At 35.3% G+C, this 15,581-nt stretch overlaps 1 protein-coding gene across 1 annotated transcript in view; it reads left to right on the plus strand.

Annotated features, from left to right (window-relative positions):
* ABI3BP (ABI family member 3 binding protein) overlaps window positions 1-15,581 on the plus strand; it is a 416,270-nt gene that overhangs the window by 234,939 nt on the left and 165,750 nt on the right. The window contains exons 15-24 of the mRNA XM_063457646.1: window positions 1,239-1,307; window positions 1,650-1,709; window positions 7,593-7,655; window positions 9,726-9,779; window positions 10,277-10,354; window positions 11,153-11,227; window positions 12,004-12,075; window positions 13,308-13,376; window positions 14,509-14,589; window positions 14,826-14,882. Of these exons, the coding sequence (XP_063313716.1) occupies window positions 1,239-1,307; window positions 1,650-1,709; window positions 7,593-7,655; window positions 9,726-9,779; window positions 10,277-10,354; window positions 11,153-11,227; window positions 12,004-12,075; window positions 13,308-13,376; window positions 14,509-14,589; window positions 14,826-14,882 (678 nt within the window). The remainder of the gene's footprint in view (window positions 1-1,238; window positions 1,308-1,649; window positions 1,710-7,592; window positions 7,656-9,725; window positions 9,780-10,276; window positions 10,355-11,152; window positions 11,228-12,003; window positions 12,076-13,307; window positions 13,377-14,508; window positions 14,590-14,825; window positions 14,883-15,581) is intronic.

A 15,581-nucleotide genomic window follows, 5' to 3' on the forward strand; every position in this document is an offset into this window, starting at 1 on the left:
GACTGAATTTTTCAAATAATGCCATAGATTCTAAGTAGAACTGAGATCAGGACTTTACACCAAGTAGGATACTTACATTTTTGTTTTTAAAGCCATTCCATAGATGTTTTAGCATTCTTGTTCTGAAAAGTGAACTGTCTCCCAAGTTCAGCTTTTTAGTAGACTGGAAAAGGCTCTCCTGCAGTTTCCTGCAGTTTTGTTCCATTCATTCTTCTTTTGGTTTTTGCAAGATTCCCAGTCTCTACCAATAAAATAAAGTGGCTGTCACCACCATGCTTTACTTAGCAGTAGTGGTCATTGAGGTATGGGCAGTGTTTAATTTGCCCCACACATAACAGTTTAAATTGAGAACAAAAAATCTTGGTCTCACCTGCCAAAAAAACAACATATTTTTTCTGTATCTTAATCAAAGCTTTTTGGCAAACTACAGTTGTGCTTTCATATGAATGGTTTCAAGTAATGGCTTCTTTCTTGCCAGAGTTCTTGAAATTGTTGACATTTATTCCATTTTAAAGTGACTGATGGCTCCTTCTTGGTTTCCCTCACAAGTCTTGTTGCTTGATTGTTAAGTTTTGAGAACAACGTTTTCTAGGCAACATCTTGGTTATGTGATGAAGCTGCCACTTTCAGATAATTAATCCAATGGTACTAACTGGGATTTCCGAGCGCTTTACTATGACCTTGCACTCTTTCCTTAACTCGTGTAGTATCAGTACTGCATCTCTCACTGCTGTAGAATTGAATTTCTTCTTCATTTTCACAGTTTTCATTTGAATGTGCAGCCGACTATTGATCCCTATTTAAAGTGGGACTTTTATTCAGAAAACAAAATAGTTTACTTTGATATCTCACAAGTGGAGGCTAATTGTTTGATAATTGTTTTTCCATTACAATAGTTGTTTTTCACTGTGCAAACACGGAGCTTCCTAGTCAGAAGGGTTGAATATGTTTGCAAACTGCAACATTTAGTTTTTCAGCAAAAAAAAATCGATCTATCTATCCATCCATCCATTGTGTAGAACTGCATCAAGCACAGCACTATTAAAAGCCTGTGTGAAGTCAGTGCTTAATACATCCATGTTTCTGTCATTAATCAATAAACAATATCTGTCTATCTACCTTCTATATATCAATTGTTGTAACTGCTCTATTCACTACTATATTTACAAATGTATGATCCATACTTGTGTTTTTTAGTCTACTATAGGACTTGTATGACTTGTATTTTCTTCTAACAGCAATCCCTACCATTGCACCTGTTCCTCTAACAAGGGAACCTCCTATTCAACAGCCAAAGACTGTATTGGGTAAATAAAGCCTTGCAATGAACCCATTCACTCAGCATCTAGCTGCTTCCACTCTTTACTCTATTTAATCTGCAGCCAGGCTGGAAATCAGCTCTTTCTGTGTAGCGGTATTGCAGCTGATGCAATAGATCTAGCGATGGCTTCAAATAAATAAATGGCCTATTTCATGCAGCTTGAAATCATGCTTGTAGACTAGATTATGCAACCATATAAATACAATTATTTATAGAGTGGCTCATCATGCTAATGGTAAAATTGATTTACCATTTTCATCTACCATTTTTCATCCATTTGCTGTAATTTATCCAAGTATAATAATTTATATTCTGATTATTTTTTTAGCAAGTGGAAGTCTTACCACTCAGGCACCACAGACAATAAGCATCCTACAAAGAGCATCTGGTAAATCAATTGTTTTTATTTATTTTTATTAAATTTATATGTCAGGTATTTAGCAATTGTGTCAAGTGAAAAAAAAGAAGATTTGTGAAAGAGTATATAGCAAAGCGATAGCAAGAACATTTCCTAAATATGTTATAGCATAGGCAAATACAAAGTGCTAAAACAAAATAAAAAATACTATAACATTTCTTAAATGAGAATGCAAAACAAAAAAGACAAATTAATTATTATTGGGCGATAGATACACAGACAGGCAGGCAGAAAGACAGACAGATAAACAAAATTAAAATTGCTGATTTCTAACAAACTTTAATTAGTTATGTCTTATTAATATAATTGGGGGTCATTATTACAACCTTTTCATCCTCTAAGAAGGAAATGTGTCATATGTTACTTGAGATAACCTTTCTGGTTTTCAGTGTTGGAGAATATTATATTTAAAAGGACACTCAATGCAACGTAACGACTATCATTCTGGGCCATCCACCTCCTGCCCTCTCAATTCCATTGGATGAAAGTAATAATAATTATAATGCAGCAGTGGCACACATTGACTAAGGCTCTGGTAAGAGCCCTGGTTTATGTCAAACTATTCCTAAATAGTTAGACATTAAACAAGGGGACAGACTTAGGACACTCTAGGCCAGGGGTTCTTAACCTTTATAGTCTCACACCTCCCCCAAAAGTAGACTTGAAATTCAAACCTCCCCTCCTTTTCAAAAGCAATTAATAATGGATAGATTATGTAATTGACATGGAAATGTTATTTAAATTCCATCACGGCCAAGATGGCATGTGAAGCCATATTTAAAATATTCGTCACTGTACTTCCTTTTTCGTTGACATTTTCTCTTAGGGCACAGAATTCTAATATATACACTTCTAGTAGCAGAGTTAATAATGTAACAACTTCTAACATTGAAGAGGAAAGACAAACTAGTAACTAGGCTAGCAATAATTAAAATTAAATAAAAATAATTTAAAAAAAAAATCCATTGTTGTAGTCATTCAGACTGGGCATTGCAATCTTACAATAACGGTTGCTGAGTGCAGAGTTATCGTGTGACTGCTCTTCTACTGTTCTTGTGATAGTTATAAGCAAGTGTTGTGTGAGTCATTTCCCGCATGGGGATTTGGTACAAGATTAAATGAAATGGACAGTTAGGCTTCATTTTACTAAGAAGAAACTACACACAATAGCAGCAGTCTTCATTTTACCGAACTCTTTGATTATACGATTTTTGATTATCCGGATGCCTCTGTCATATTTTTTAATCCAAATATCGCAACTCAAGTGTATCTAAACTAAATTCTAAAAAAAAGCAATTTACAAAAATGTTAATGAGTAATGTCACACTTTCCCACTTGACACCTTTGCACATGCCCAAGGGAGGCACACCTCATAGGTTAAGAACCCCATGCTCTAGGCAAAATAACGATTATAGTTAGGTTGCTTAGAGTGTTGCTCTTACTGCTTGCTATATTGCAGTGCATCTATCAATAGAAACGTATAGGAGTTTTGTATACTGCCATCATTTTGTTGCTTACAAACCATAATACTCCTGTGTAGCATTTACAAAGTCTATGCATTTAAGATCTCTTACAGACTTTCTTGATCTAATACAGTCAATAAGTGTGTAGTTGAGTTTTCAAGTTAGATCAAATTGAAAGCTTGCTTAGGAAGCTGTATTTTTTGTCTCATCTTGAAACAACTGGATATCTTATGTATAATTATATTAACTAAAAAGATAACATTGTTATGCTGAAAATAAATAAATAATATATAAAGTTAGATTATAAATAAATCCAATCTGGAACATATGGCAAATCTTACAGCAATATCAGATGACCATCTCAATAAAATACATTTTGCTTTAAGATTCTAATGATGTAATAGAGATGGCTTTTTCAGCAGGGCGGCATCGAGTTACCACTGAAGAACCACAAGTGGGCATTCCTATAAGAGAGCAGACCACACCGGGTAAAGAAAACGTGTATACCAGCTCTCCTTGATTAATTGGACTACGGCAGAATAGAATATAATCAACTGTTGTTTGTATTATAGAACTACTTATGCAAGCAAAAATATAAATGCTCAGTTTTGGCCTTCATTCTCCCACCAGCATACTTATATTATCTCCATAAGGTGTAAATAAACTACCTAAAATCGCAAACAACAGTTCAACACAGAATAATAAAAAAAAAAGAAAATAAGTTTTTAAGCTCTCCTTGTTTAACATACTATGGCCTCGATTTAATAAGCTTTTCAAATGATTCAATTACAGAAAAAAAATTCTAAATATTTATTTCCAAACATTCCTATAGACTTTAATGCTTTTGTTTTGAATATGTTTATTGTCATCACAACTGCAACGCGGGTATCAAACATTTTTCTGTTAATACAAATAATCGCCTACGCAGAGGTTTGTAGATCCGAACAGGTGTATAAAAGCAGATAGTTGCCTGCGCAGAGGCATGTATAACTGTTCGTGTACATAAAAGCAGATAATCGCCTACTTGAAGGAGTGTGTTTCTAAACATTTAGGTTTCTCACGTTCAGTTATTATATATCTGTGTACGTTAGCATGTCTTAATAGCTATATGATGCCTTAAAGGAAGCAGTATCAAATGCCATGAACCGAAAGCCCAATGGGGCAATGTAACCGAAAAACATAGTTGTTTCAAAACTGAGTTAGAACACGTAAATGCATCTGTTTTAGCATGGTTAAAGGTATGTCATTCCCTGGACTGTTGGCGCCTCGGTAAGGTTAACAGATGCCCGTGAACGTCTCTCCCACTGCCGGCCGCTCAGACACGGGCGAGGGCCCCTCGGCCACCGGTCCGCCGGAGGCAAGCGGACCCCCGTCCCGCAGGGCTCGCAGCCGTGGGGACATTTCCCTCCAGGCGCCCACCAGACCCGGCGGTTGGGCATCTGTGGCCTGTGGGTGGTCCGGGTCCTCCGTCTATGGCCCGGTCAATCTTAGGTTTTTACTTGCAGTCTGTGGTGTCCCATAGGACGGTGGTACAAGTCCCTTTATTCCCTTTTGCTAGCCTGCTCCTCTTTGGCAGCCTTTGCCAGTCCAGGAGCACGGCCGGGGGGGGAGCGGGGCCGTGCCCCTAGCCTGCAGCATTTGCCACCCGGGTATGTTTCTTCTTCATTCTGTTTCGGAAGTCAGTGTGCGGTCTATATTTCCAATAGTCTCCCGAGTGTGGTCTTGCTGCTGTAAGTAGGCCGTGAAGTTCATGTACGGTGCTCTCTGCATGCTTTTGGTTACTGATTGGTGTCAATTTGGAGCTGAGGTTATTCTCCATCTCAGTGCCGCGGGTAATCTGGCATTGGGGCCAGCTGTGGTCATTTCCAATGCCCTTTTAATATGTTTAGGCCCGGAGCCATATTCGTCTGCTTCCAGGCAGCTCGGCGGCCCGGCCCCGCCCCCTAATAGTGACTTTTGTAAATAAATAATTTGGAACGTTTTTCTAACCGTATTGAGTCATTGGGGAGTTTATTAAATTAGGGTATATTTTTGAAATCTTTTGCAAATGTGTCCGGTTAACACAGTCAAACAAAGTTATAATTAGTTACCACATAAGCCTCAACCATATATGATTGGCCAAAGAAACTCAATGTCCTTAAAAAAAAATAAAAAAATAATAAAAGTAGTAAAAGCACGCATGCATAAATATATGAAAGCATGAATATACAAAAAATAATTTGGTAATGTTGTGATTATATCATATTTTGCATGGCTAAAGCTCACTAATCAGATTGTTGCTTGAATTTGTAATTCATCAAGTCACAGAACAGCCAGCATAGACTAAGGAAATAGTTCTCAGATCCTTAAATAAAGGGATGAGTTTATTTTAGTAAAGTGACATTCTTTACCAATCAAACTTCAAAGAACTGTATGCAAAGGTTTTTTAGATTACATCCATCTCGTATGATTGACAATTTAGAAATCTTCAAAGTCAACTATTTTAGCTTCAGTTTTGTCAATAACCCAGAATGAGTTCATAAAATTGTTCCATTCTAATTATCTATATATATCATATACTAATATGCCTATAAAACCATATCTTAAAAGTTTTAATATAGAGATCAAAGATGTATTATTGATTTTTAGGATAGGCATTTTTTGATGTTCTGCAGGTATATCATCAACAGAATCCCCGTTACAGTACAACCAGAACTCCCCAACATGGGTAACGATACTTATGTGTCCTTAACACACCGAATTGTTATTAGTGTTTATTTGAACTGAAATATTTAAATATTTATTTGATCTATTTGATCTATTATATTTATTATATTTATTTTTTAATTTTTGTAAAAAGTATAGAGTCAGTGCCAGTTTTTGAGGGCTTTTTTTAAGGATCTTATTGGTCTATTTTGTTGAAATAGGTTGATGCAGTCAGATTTATTTATTTTACTTTTTATGCATTTATTTGATTAGCAGTGTATTATGTTGGGCCATACATTGATGCTTCTTTATACAAATTACCGAGATTGCTGGGAATTAGTGTAGCCTTATGGTAACTTATCACAAAGATGCAGGAGTTATAAACATTAAACCTTAAGCAGAACTGTAAACATTTATTGGTGTTTATTCTGTTTTACTCACACCAATAAACACTTTTTTTAAAAGTTTACAGTGGTACAGATTAATTAAAACACATTTACTTCTGCTGGCTAATCTGTGGTGGATGGCACTGACATAATGCTATCCATACTGGTATCATTTTCCCATGATGCAGTGTGCATATTGACATTCACGAGTGACGCCTGCGAGCATGCAGCATCCTTGGATTTGAATTGGATTTTAAGAATTCAAAACAAAACTGCTTTACTAATCTAAAGAATACTATGCTAAATATACTATAACAATGGATGAGTGAAATTCCCTGTGTTAAAATAAAAATGGTGAAAACTAAAAATTCTTTCTTCTATGGATAACCTCCCAAACACATTTAAAATATGCATGTTTTAGATTTTTTTTCCCAGCACTATATATCTTTGGTGACAGACTTTCTTAAGTTTAGCATTTTGACATATGAATTTTCTTGCTCCCAGCAGATTGCATATCTCTGCGGATCATGTATTATGCTTCAAACGTTAATTTAGGCTGTCTTTTACAATCATGTGTAATGTGTTCTAATTGGTCATCCTCTAGCTGGCCTTGACTTGGCTCACTAACATGTACATTTGCTACTAGTAATACTTAACAATATGATGGTGCTGTAGTAATCACAAGGAAGCCATTTATTGCTATTTCAGACTTTTTTTATTATTTTGTTTTTTACTTTTGGTACTTCTTAAATCTAGTTATTATTATAGTTTTAACTGTGTTCATTTTATCTTAAAAATCTTTTGACTTTTTAAACTAATGCTAGTTACAGGGTTATGTTTTAAGAGCTCCTTGGTTGAGTGCTGAAGCTTTAACCTTGGCTAGGTTTAAGATCCCCTGATCACTAATTGTTAGTCTGTCTCCAATGATATGTGATTGATACTGAAGGTCATTAATCCAGGACCTACATTAGGTGGATATGTGCCTAGTCCTCTGAAAGTGAAAAATCATATGCGGTATTGTTCACACATTGCCCTACAAAAGTATGCATCAATCATAGACTGTTGAGATAAGAAATAGTATCAATTCATAATCACTAAATTTACAGATACCAGTGGGAAAGTCTTAAGAAGTTGAATAGAAAATTACCACGGTCTTCCCACTAGTTATATGATAATAAAAATAAAACCATTTTTTGTCAGGACCAGGAAGTATTCTTCCAGTTTTCAGAATAATACCAGTCTAGTGGATGTTGATTGTTTTTTTTAGTTAATTATATAACTGGATTAAATAATGGATTTCTTATTTGATATTCTTGCAGTATCATCAGTAAAAACAGTACTAACTACTCAAGTGCCTTTCAAAAGGCAGAAGACAATGTTAGGTAATGCTTATACCTGCCATATTAATTTGCCTAATTATTAAACTCAAACAATTGGGAAAACAAAATATTTGTTTTGTTATCTTAAATGTTTTCATGGCTTAAATGCTTCATCGTAGGTTTTCATTGCTTCATCGTACAATGTACTTGTATATCACCTGAAAAAAATCTTTAGTGCCCATAGTCTGTTCGCTCATAACTATTTATTGTGTGAATAGGTGCAATTTACAGCAATTGTACTGCTGTGTTATAATTTTCATTATTTAGAATGGTAAGAATGCTTGGCTATGCCATATACAGTACATGGGAAATAAAAGCACAAGAAAAAGGAATGGGCACAATATTCTCCATTTCTTTTTATTATGTTCTCTCCATATTCTGAAAAAAAATTCCCAATGTGTTATACAAGTATATGTTACATGTGTAATTAATGTATTTTGGTCTATTTGGTCTGATAGAGACTAATTTATTTTAACACAATATAAAACATTGAATTTAGGAAAAACTAGCCCCCATGTCAGCCAATATGAGTTCCCTCAAGTTCAGCTTCTAGTTGAAGTTCCCTTTATAATATATTGGTACTTAAATATTGAGTGTTTGTAAAAAGTTAGAGTTCATTGTAATAGTATTTCTCAGGTCAGTGCCTGAACAAGTTAGTGAGTCCATGCTCTGACAAATGTTACCTAAACTAATCCAAAAGAACTTAAAAAGGCACTTCAACCCCCGAAAAATGAGTATATCATAAAGATCGTTTTTTAATGAAATACTAATTTTGAGTGTGTTGGAATTTCACTAAAATTTCAACTCAGTCAAGAGATATGCTGAGACAAAGAAGGGACTGTTTTGTCTCAGTAAATTTCCTACGCCTGACACTTCTAGACACTGGGTGGAGCTTCCACCGTCTAAAAGTGTTAATCCCCCCAGCAGTCATCAGTGATGGCTGCAGGGAATTGGCTCTGTCTATAGTGGATCCTATGATCTCACGTGATCCTCCATAGGCCTCAATGCCGTACTCTTGCACATTTGTGAGAGTACAACTCACAACTCACAACTCAAGAGGACCCTCTAAAGGAAGATGGACCTTCAAAAGGAAGAACACACCAACAAGGGACAGAAGTAGACACACACTGCAATGTCTTTATAAAATATAGGTATCAATTTATTATTTTAGGATGAGCTTTTTAAATGATTTAATATTTTTTCATATATTTTTTATATATGATATATTTTTTATATTTTTTAAATATATTTTAAAAGTTCACTTAAAATATTACATTTTAGTATATTTTTAACTTGTGATCATTTTGGAAATCGCTGCACGATTCCAGCAAACCATAAAAAAATATCACTTACCGGTAGTTAGAAAAACATTATAGTTTTAAGATCCCAAACCTGTATTCCAAATGCTATAGTGCCCAAGTCCATTGTTAGAACAGCCCCCCAAGTGCAATAAACATTTTTTTTTACTTACCTTTTCTCCGAGACTCCCTCAGTACTGCTGCCCGCTCTGCCACGCACAATGTCATTCTGCAGGCATCTCTCAGTAGCCAATGGTCCAATCTAATACTCCTTATAGGAGAGTATTGGGGACTAATGCTTATACATGAGCTACACACTTATTCAATGATGTCCATCTGATAGGAAAGCAATACATTTGATGTTTTCCTATGAGCTGCATTTGTTCACATGCCAGAGTTTCATTTGGTTGTTGTAGAGGAAGCACCTCTACTGGATGTCAGGAAGATGTGTTTAAGCCAGAAATATAAACATTCCAAATTCTGCAAACCTGCAATGTTTTACAATGCAGGGTTAAAACTGCAGGACCAGTGCACCCAGACCACCCAGAGATTAAAAGTGCCGGGTGCAGATAGTGGTCCTTTAATGGCACTGGGTTGTACTTTTCCCTTTAATTGGCATACAACGTCAATTGTATGTTAGTGAATTTATGAACATATTAATTTAAGTTATTTATTTTAAAGGTGATCTTATTATCATTGTAAGATGAGGTTTAGCTGAGAGTGTCTATAATTGATTAATATATATTGGTTCTTCTAACTGCATTCTCTAATTTAGGTATGTCGACAAAAATAACTCCTGTCACTGTAGGACAAACTAGCTCCAAACCCGGTAAATGGTGATCTAGATAATATCTCTAGGCTATTTATGTTATTTGAATACTTATCTGATAGAATATATATATAATTATATATATTCATATATATATTTATTATTACTTCATATTCTGACTAGTGTCAGAAGAGTGTAACATATTTGCGTAGAGGCCTGATACAGAAACTATAGTTAGTAAATGAAAGTATTCATTTCCAAGTTGCAATGTTGCCAAGGTACACATGTTTTCATTTAAGTAGATATTTCACAGTTCAAATAGTTTGACATTCAAATACATTTCTAATTAGAATTAATAATACCGGAGTGTCCTGCTGCTATCAATGATATGACATTTGTTGTACAGCAAAGATGTTACAATCCGAAACTATGTCTCGCTGTATAGAGCAAACTGTTCCAGAGAGTCATTATTCTGCATAAAGCATGACATGTTTTAAGAGCTTTAAACTTTGTTTTTTTTTAAATTACATAATCTGATTTAGTGTTGGATTTTGTAGCAGGGAAACCTCCATTGATATCTCGTGAACCCCCAGTGAGCAAACGTGCACCCCCCAGACAGCACAGCACAAATTCGGGTAACAGCACTTTCTGTATTTGTATTATGTTTAGCCAAGCCCACAGTTTTATGAATCTGTGTTCAGGATTACTTTACTTCCAATTTATACTCTTTCCTTTCCCATGAAATGTGATTTCTCAATAACTGTTTTCCTGTGTTCTGGAGTTAATGGAACTCTCCAAGCACCATAACCACTACAGCCCTCTCAGCAAATCTTGCCATGCTTAGCTCAGCTGAGACATATGGCATTTCTTACATGAGAAGCTGTATTTATGGCAAATAACCATGAATCCAGGTAATATATCAAACTGTTCTTAAATGGTTTAACCACGTACTCTGGGAGAGCACTAGATCACTCCTGTTGGACTGCTGTAGTTATGATACTTGGAGCGCTCATTTATGTTTTAGAGCAACATTATTTGTATATTTTACAAATATTTAGAACTCTTCCCAGTAAAGTTTTTCTGTAGCAGAATACATTTATGTTTAGTTCTTTACAGTAATTATTATTACGCACAAATTGTCCTCTTCTGCTACATATTCCAGACATGTAATCATGAATAAAAATATTTTCGATAGGTCTATTTGTTAAAATTGTTATTAATTTGTTTATATAGCGCCAACAATTCAGGCAGTACTACGAGTAATATATACTCAGACAGTTCCAAAAAAATCTAATATATAAGCAGTCTCGATATCATGTTTACAATTTGAGACACTTCAGAATGAGCTTAGTTGGTAATATTATTAGTAACATAAAACTCCTCATAGTTTGTAACTACTTTTATATAATTTAATTTAGTGACGGTTCTTTCAGCAGGATTACATCCATTTATCACTGATGCTCCACATTCGAGCATTCATGTGTCTTGGAAACAGCAGACAACTGCAGGTAAATTAAATGTGGTTGTTATATTGACTGGTATGTTGATCATATTAAAAATTGATTTGATCTCTCATCTCATCTGAGGCAAAGGGTCTTCACAGAATAAGAGAGTAGAAATCTTTTGTCGTTTATTGTGTTTTTTGTTGGTGTTTTGGCTGGGTGGGGTTGGATAGAATCGGTGTACAGTGCAGTTTTATTTGTTAGTTTTAGGGTCTAGATATTATCACCCAACTTTAATGTACTCATATCAACCTCAGAAGAAGGAGTAGGTAATGAGCTACCAAGTTTACTTTGCAAAAACTGAACAAATGACTAGGAAGTGCTATGAAATGAGGCGTGATCTGATATGAGATCCCACACAGTTGGTAGACTACATTTCCCATGATCCACAGCCGGCCATTTGATATTTTTATTGTTTATTAAAAGTTAATGGAAATGTAACCCATTAAAAACTGGAGGGCATATGTATGATTATCTTGGTAGACATTAGATTAAATTGACATTAATGTATTTTCCCAAGGCTTCAATGGTATACTTAAAATTTACTTTTAGATCCATATTTCATTTTACTGGGCAGAGGTTTCATTATTTTTTTATATTATAATGTAAATTGTTTTATGCTAGACATAATTCCATAGACAAATTCTGCTGCTTTGCTTTGATGCTAATTGCTTCTCTATTCGGCATTCTCATTCCCTATATAAGCGCAGTCATTTGTGATTTAATTATAATGGAGCATAATAAGCTCAAATATATCATCTGTAAATAATATTTCCTTTTAGCTGTGAGCCTGAAGCTTCCTACTGAAGTTCCATCTACAAAACCCAGCTTGGAATATTACCAAACCATTCATGGTAAAGCATACTCTATATTTTATGGATATATCAATATTGTAAGTTAAACCATAAATACATGGTGTGATTATTACTAATACCATATTGAAGACAGGCGAGGGACATTTTCATAAAAATTACTGCTTATATATGGATGTCTCACTTCAAAAGATTCATTGTCTTGCCGAAAATGTGATCAATTACCAAAGAATAATATACTAAACATGGTTGGCAATATGCCAAGTGAGGGCTCATGCCACAGCACTAGTATAAAACAGTTTGAAACAGAATCAGGGAATGGCAAAAAGGCATACTGACATCATAAAAGGGACAACTAAAATCCCCTGCTAGGGATCCTAAAAATGGAGCCTAAGTCCAGAGTAAAAAAAAATGGCAAGATGATTAGGAGTAGAAGGAAAAGCAATGGTTGAATGAGTGTCATGCTTCCTGTCATTGATATAGTGCCAATGAGGTAAGAAACACATAAGACCATTGCTTTTTTTCCCTCTCTACTCCACCTTCTTGCCAACTATAAATGTCTGAATTTATGACAATTGAATAAAACCGTATTTGTTTTTCAATTACTGGGGATTGAGGCTCCATTTTTGGTGTTCTGTCTAAGGGTTCCTTTTGTTCGGTTCCAATTAAGGAGGCCTCATGCTAGACCTCTCCAGCATTGCTGCCAAGGAAAGGTACATTTTGGGTTCCGTTATAGCATAAATACCCCAGTATGATACATACCGGCATCATAACCACTTCAATGTGCTGTAGAGACTATGCTGATTTCCAAATCACATATCGTTTTCTTCTTTTTTACTTGCATCATCAGTCTAGAAGTGTTCCATTTACTTGGAGCTATATTTTAAGGACTGTATTTGATCTATTAGAGCTTTGCGGTCAATGTGTTTGTGGTACACTGATCTGAGTTGAGGGATAGCAAATTTCATGGGCACATGATAGGAATAAAGTGCCCCTGTATGATTCCATAATTTTATCATTTCTGGACTTAACACCCACAGTTTGAATTAAAAAAAAAAAATGTAACACTAAATTAATTTAAGAAATAACCTTATGCCTTAGTACATTGAAATAATATTAGTGGCTGTATTTCTTGTTATATAGCTTTGAATTAAAAGGTGAAATTTAAGGCATCATCTTAAAGTTACACTTTTGAAGTAAAATCATAAAATAATGTTCTAATTTACGATTACTAATTAAAATATGAATGTTTATTGAACATGTTCTTTCTTTAGTGCCAAAAGACAAGGAGCTTTACACTGAAGATAGTCTAGACATCACAGAATGGGCAGACAGTGCAAATGGTGAATTCATTATCAACATTATTATTCTTTAATCGAGTACCATATCCATGTTATTATTTTAGTAAATAGGGGCGTAACAGTCCCTAATTGTAAGCAGAATATACTTTTTATTGCATTCTTAAATAAATCAAAACAACCAGTGCCACTCACGGACAAGTAATGAAACAAAAGAGTGGCAGTGTAAAGCAAATCATACTTTTGCTTCACTATGTTAAAGTAATCTATGGATTTTCAGTGAGAGACATTGTGCTAGAACCCTTACTGAATTGACTCATCAGAAAATGTTCTCATTCCATTGTGTGCTTTTCTATAACCTCTGAAATATACTTGTAGCACTACCAAAAGAACAGGCAGGGTTTACATTAATTTCACAGATAAAAATTACAAAAAGATTTGATACTGATGGAAAATTAAAGGTTTTCTATTTGCTTATGTTTTCAATTAAAACAATGTGATGGATCTGGTAAAGGAAAGACAGATATGTATATATGTATGTATCAATTTGGATATGTAAAGATACACAAGGGTATAGATGCAGTAGGTAGATATTACCATCTGGCACTGTAATATGTCTTTAGACAAGGAGCTAGTTGTCTGATGTTAAGATCCATGAACATTGACACCATATAATATTTGTTTGTGTGCCCCATGTTGACTAAAAACTCTGGTGGACACTTCATATTATAACAACAATGTTGATGAGCTTATGAATGATTAATGCATACAGTTAAGTAATGTGTTAAAGTGAATGGTTCATTGCTTTCCTCGGAATTATTTTAAATACCACAGATCAATCCAAATGTTATAATGCTGCCAACAAATGAGATCATCAGCGATATGTAATATAAGTTGGATGGTTCACCAGAAGGGACTTGGATGTGATATGTTTTAACCAAATAAAAATTTGTAATCTGGAAAAAATAAACGAATGAAGTCCAAATGTTGTGTAAGCCGATATCTTAGTGCACCTCTTTCTTATTCCTTATTACTCTTATTACTATGGCACAAGGTAGTAATGGGATGGAAATAAGGCAATGTGATCTTGCTAATCAGTACCTCCCATATAATTACAAAGTTGTAATGCACATGGTCTTGTTGGAACTGGAACTAAATGTCGAAATGCACTTTTTAGGGCTCTTAACATCAACATCTGCTCCAGATAGAACGTCGGCCATACGTTTGATTACAAAAAAACAATCAAGGACCCCAAAGGGTAATGATTTTAAAATGTTTCTTAGCACAATATCCTACAGCCATTTTGATATAGCTTCTGTTATTTATCAATCCACAGTAAATATGTTATTTTGTAACTAATTCCCATTAAATCCTTATTCCTATAATAGCTTTGTAAAACTAAATGACTGTATTTTAAATAGTATAGTCTAATCTAAAATTAATGTAGTAGTATTAGTTTTGTTTTTTCTTCTGATTGAGTGATGGCTTTTTTAGCAGAGAAACCACGAGTGAGAACTCAAGTACCTATCAAAGAGCGCAGGACCACAATAGGTAAAGGACACTTCTCTGTTGCGTCCATTTTGTTTTATTCTCACAGTGCTTAGAAAAGCTGCTTTTTCTCTGCTTTTCATATGATACGTATAAGTTACCGATGTTATATCAGTGTAAAATTATTTCTGTTTGGCACCATATAAGCCAGGCCTAGAGGATCTTCATTATGAACTTAAAGGGAAACTCCAGTGCTAGGAAAACGATCCGTTTTCCTGGCACTGGAGGGTCCCTCTCCCTCCCACCCACCAATCCCCAGTTACTGAAGGGGTGAAAACCTGAGTGACTTACCTGAGGCAGCGGCGATGTCCCTCGCCGCTGTCTCCTCCTCCGCGACGCTCTTCCTTGTGATTGCGTCGGCCGGTGGGCGAGAATGCCGTGCATGCGCATTACGTCTCCCCATAGGAAAGCATTGAAAATTCATTTCAATGCTTTCCTATGGGGTTTTGAGCGACGCTGGAGGTCCTCACACAGCGTGAGGACGTCCAGCGACGCTCTAGCACAGGTTTCCTGTGCTAGAAACCAGGAAGTGACCTCTAGTGGCTGTCTAGTAGACAGCCACTAGAGGTGGAGTTAACCCAGCAAGGTAATTATTGCAGTTTATGAAAAACTGCAATAATTACACTTGCAGGGTTAGGAGTAGTGGGAGTTGGCACCCAGACCACTCCAATGAGCAGAAGTGGTCTGGGTGCCTACAGTGTC

Source organism: Pelobates fuscus, chromosome 1 (assembly GCF_036172605.1).
Source record: "Pelobates fuscus isolate aPelFus1 chromosome 1, aPelFus1.pri, whole genome shotgun sequence".
Classification (NCBI taxonomy): Eukaryota; Metazoa; Chordata; class Amphibia; order Anura; family Pelobatidae; genus Pelobates; species Pelobates fuscus.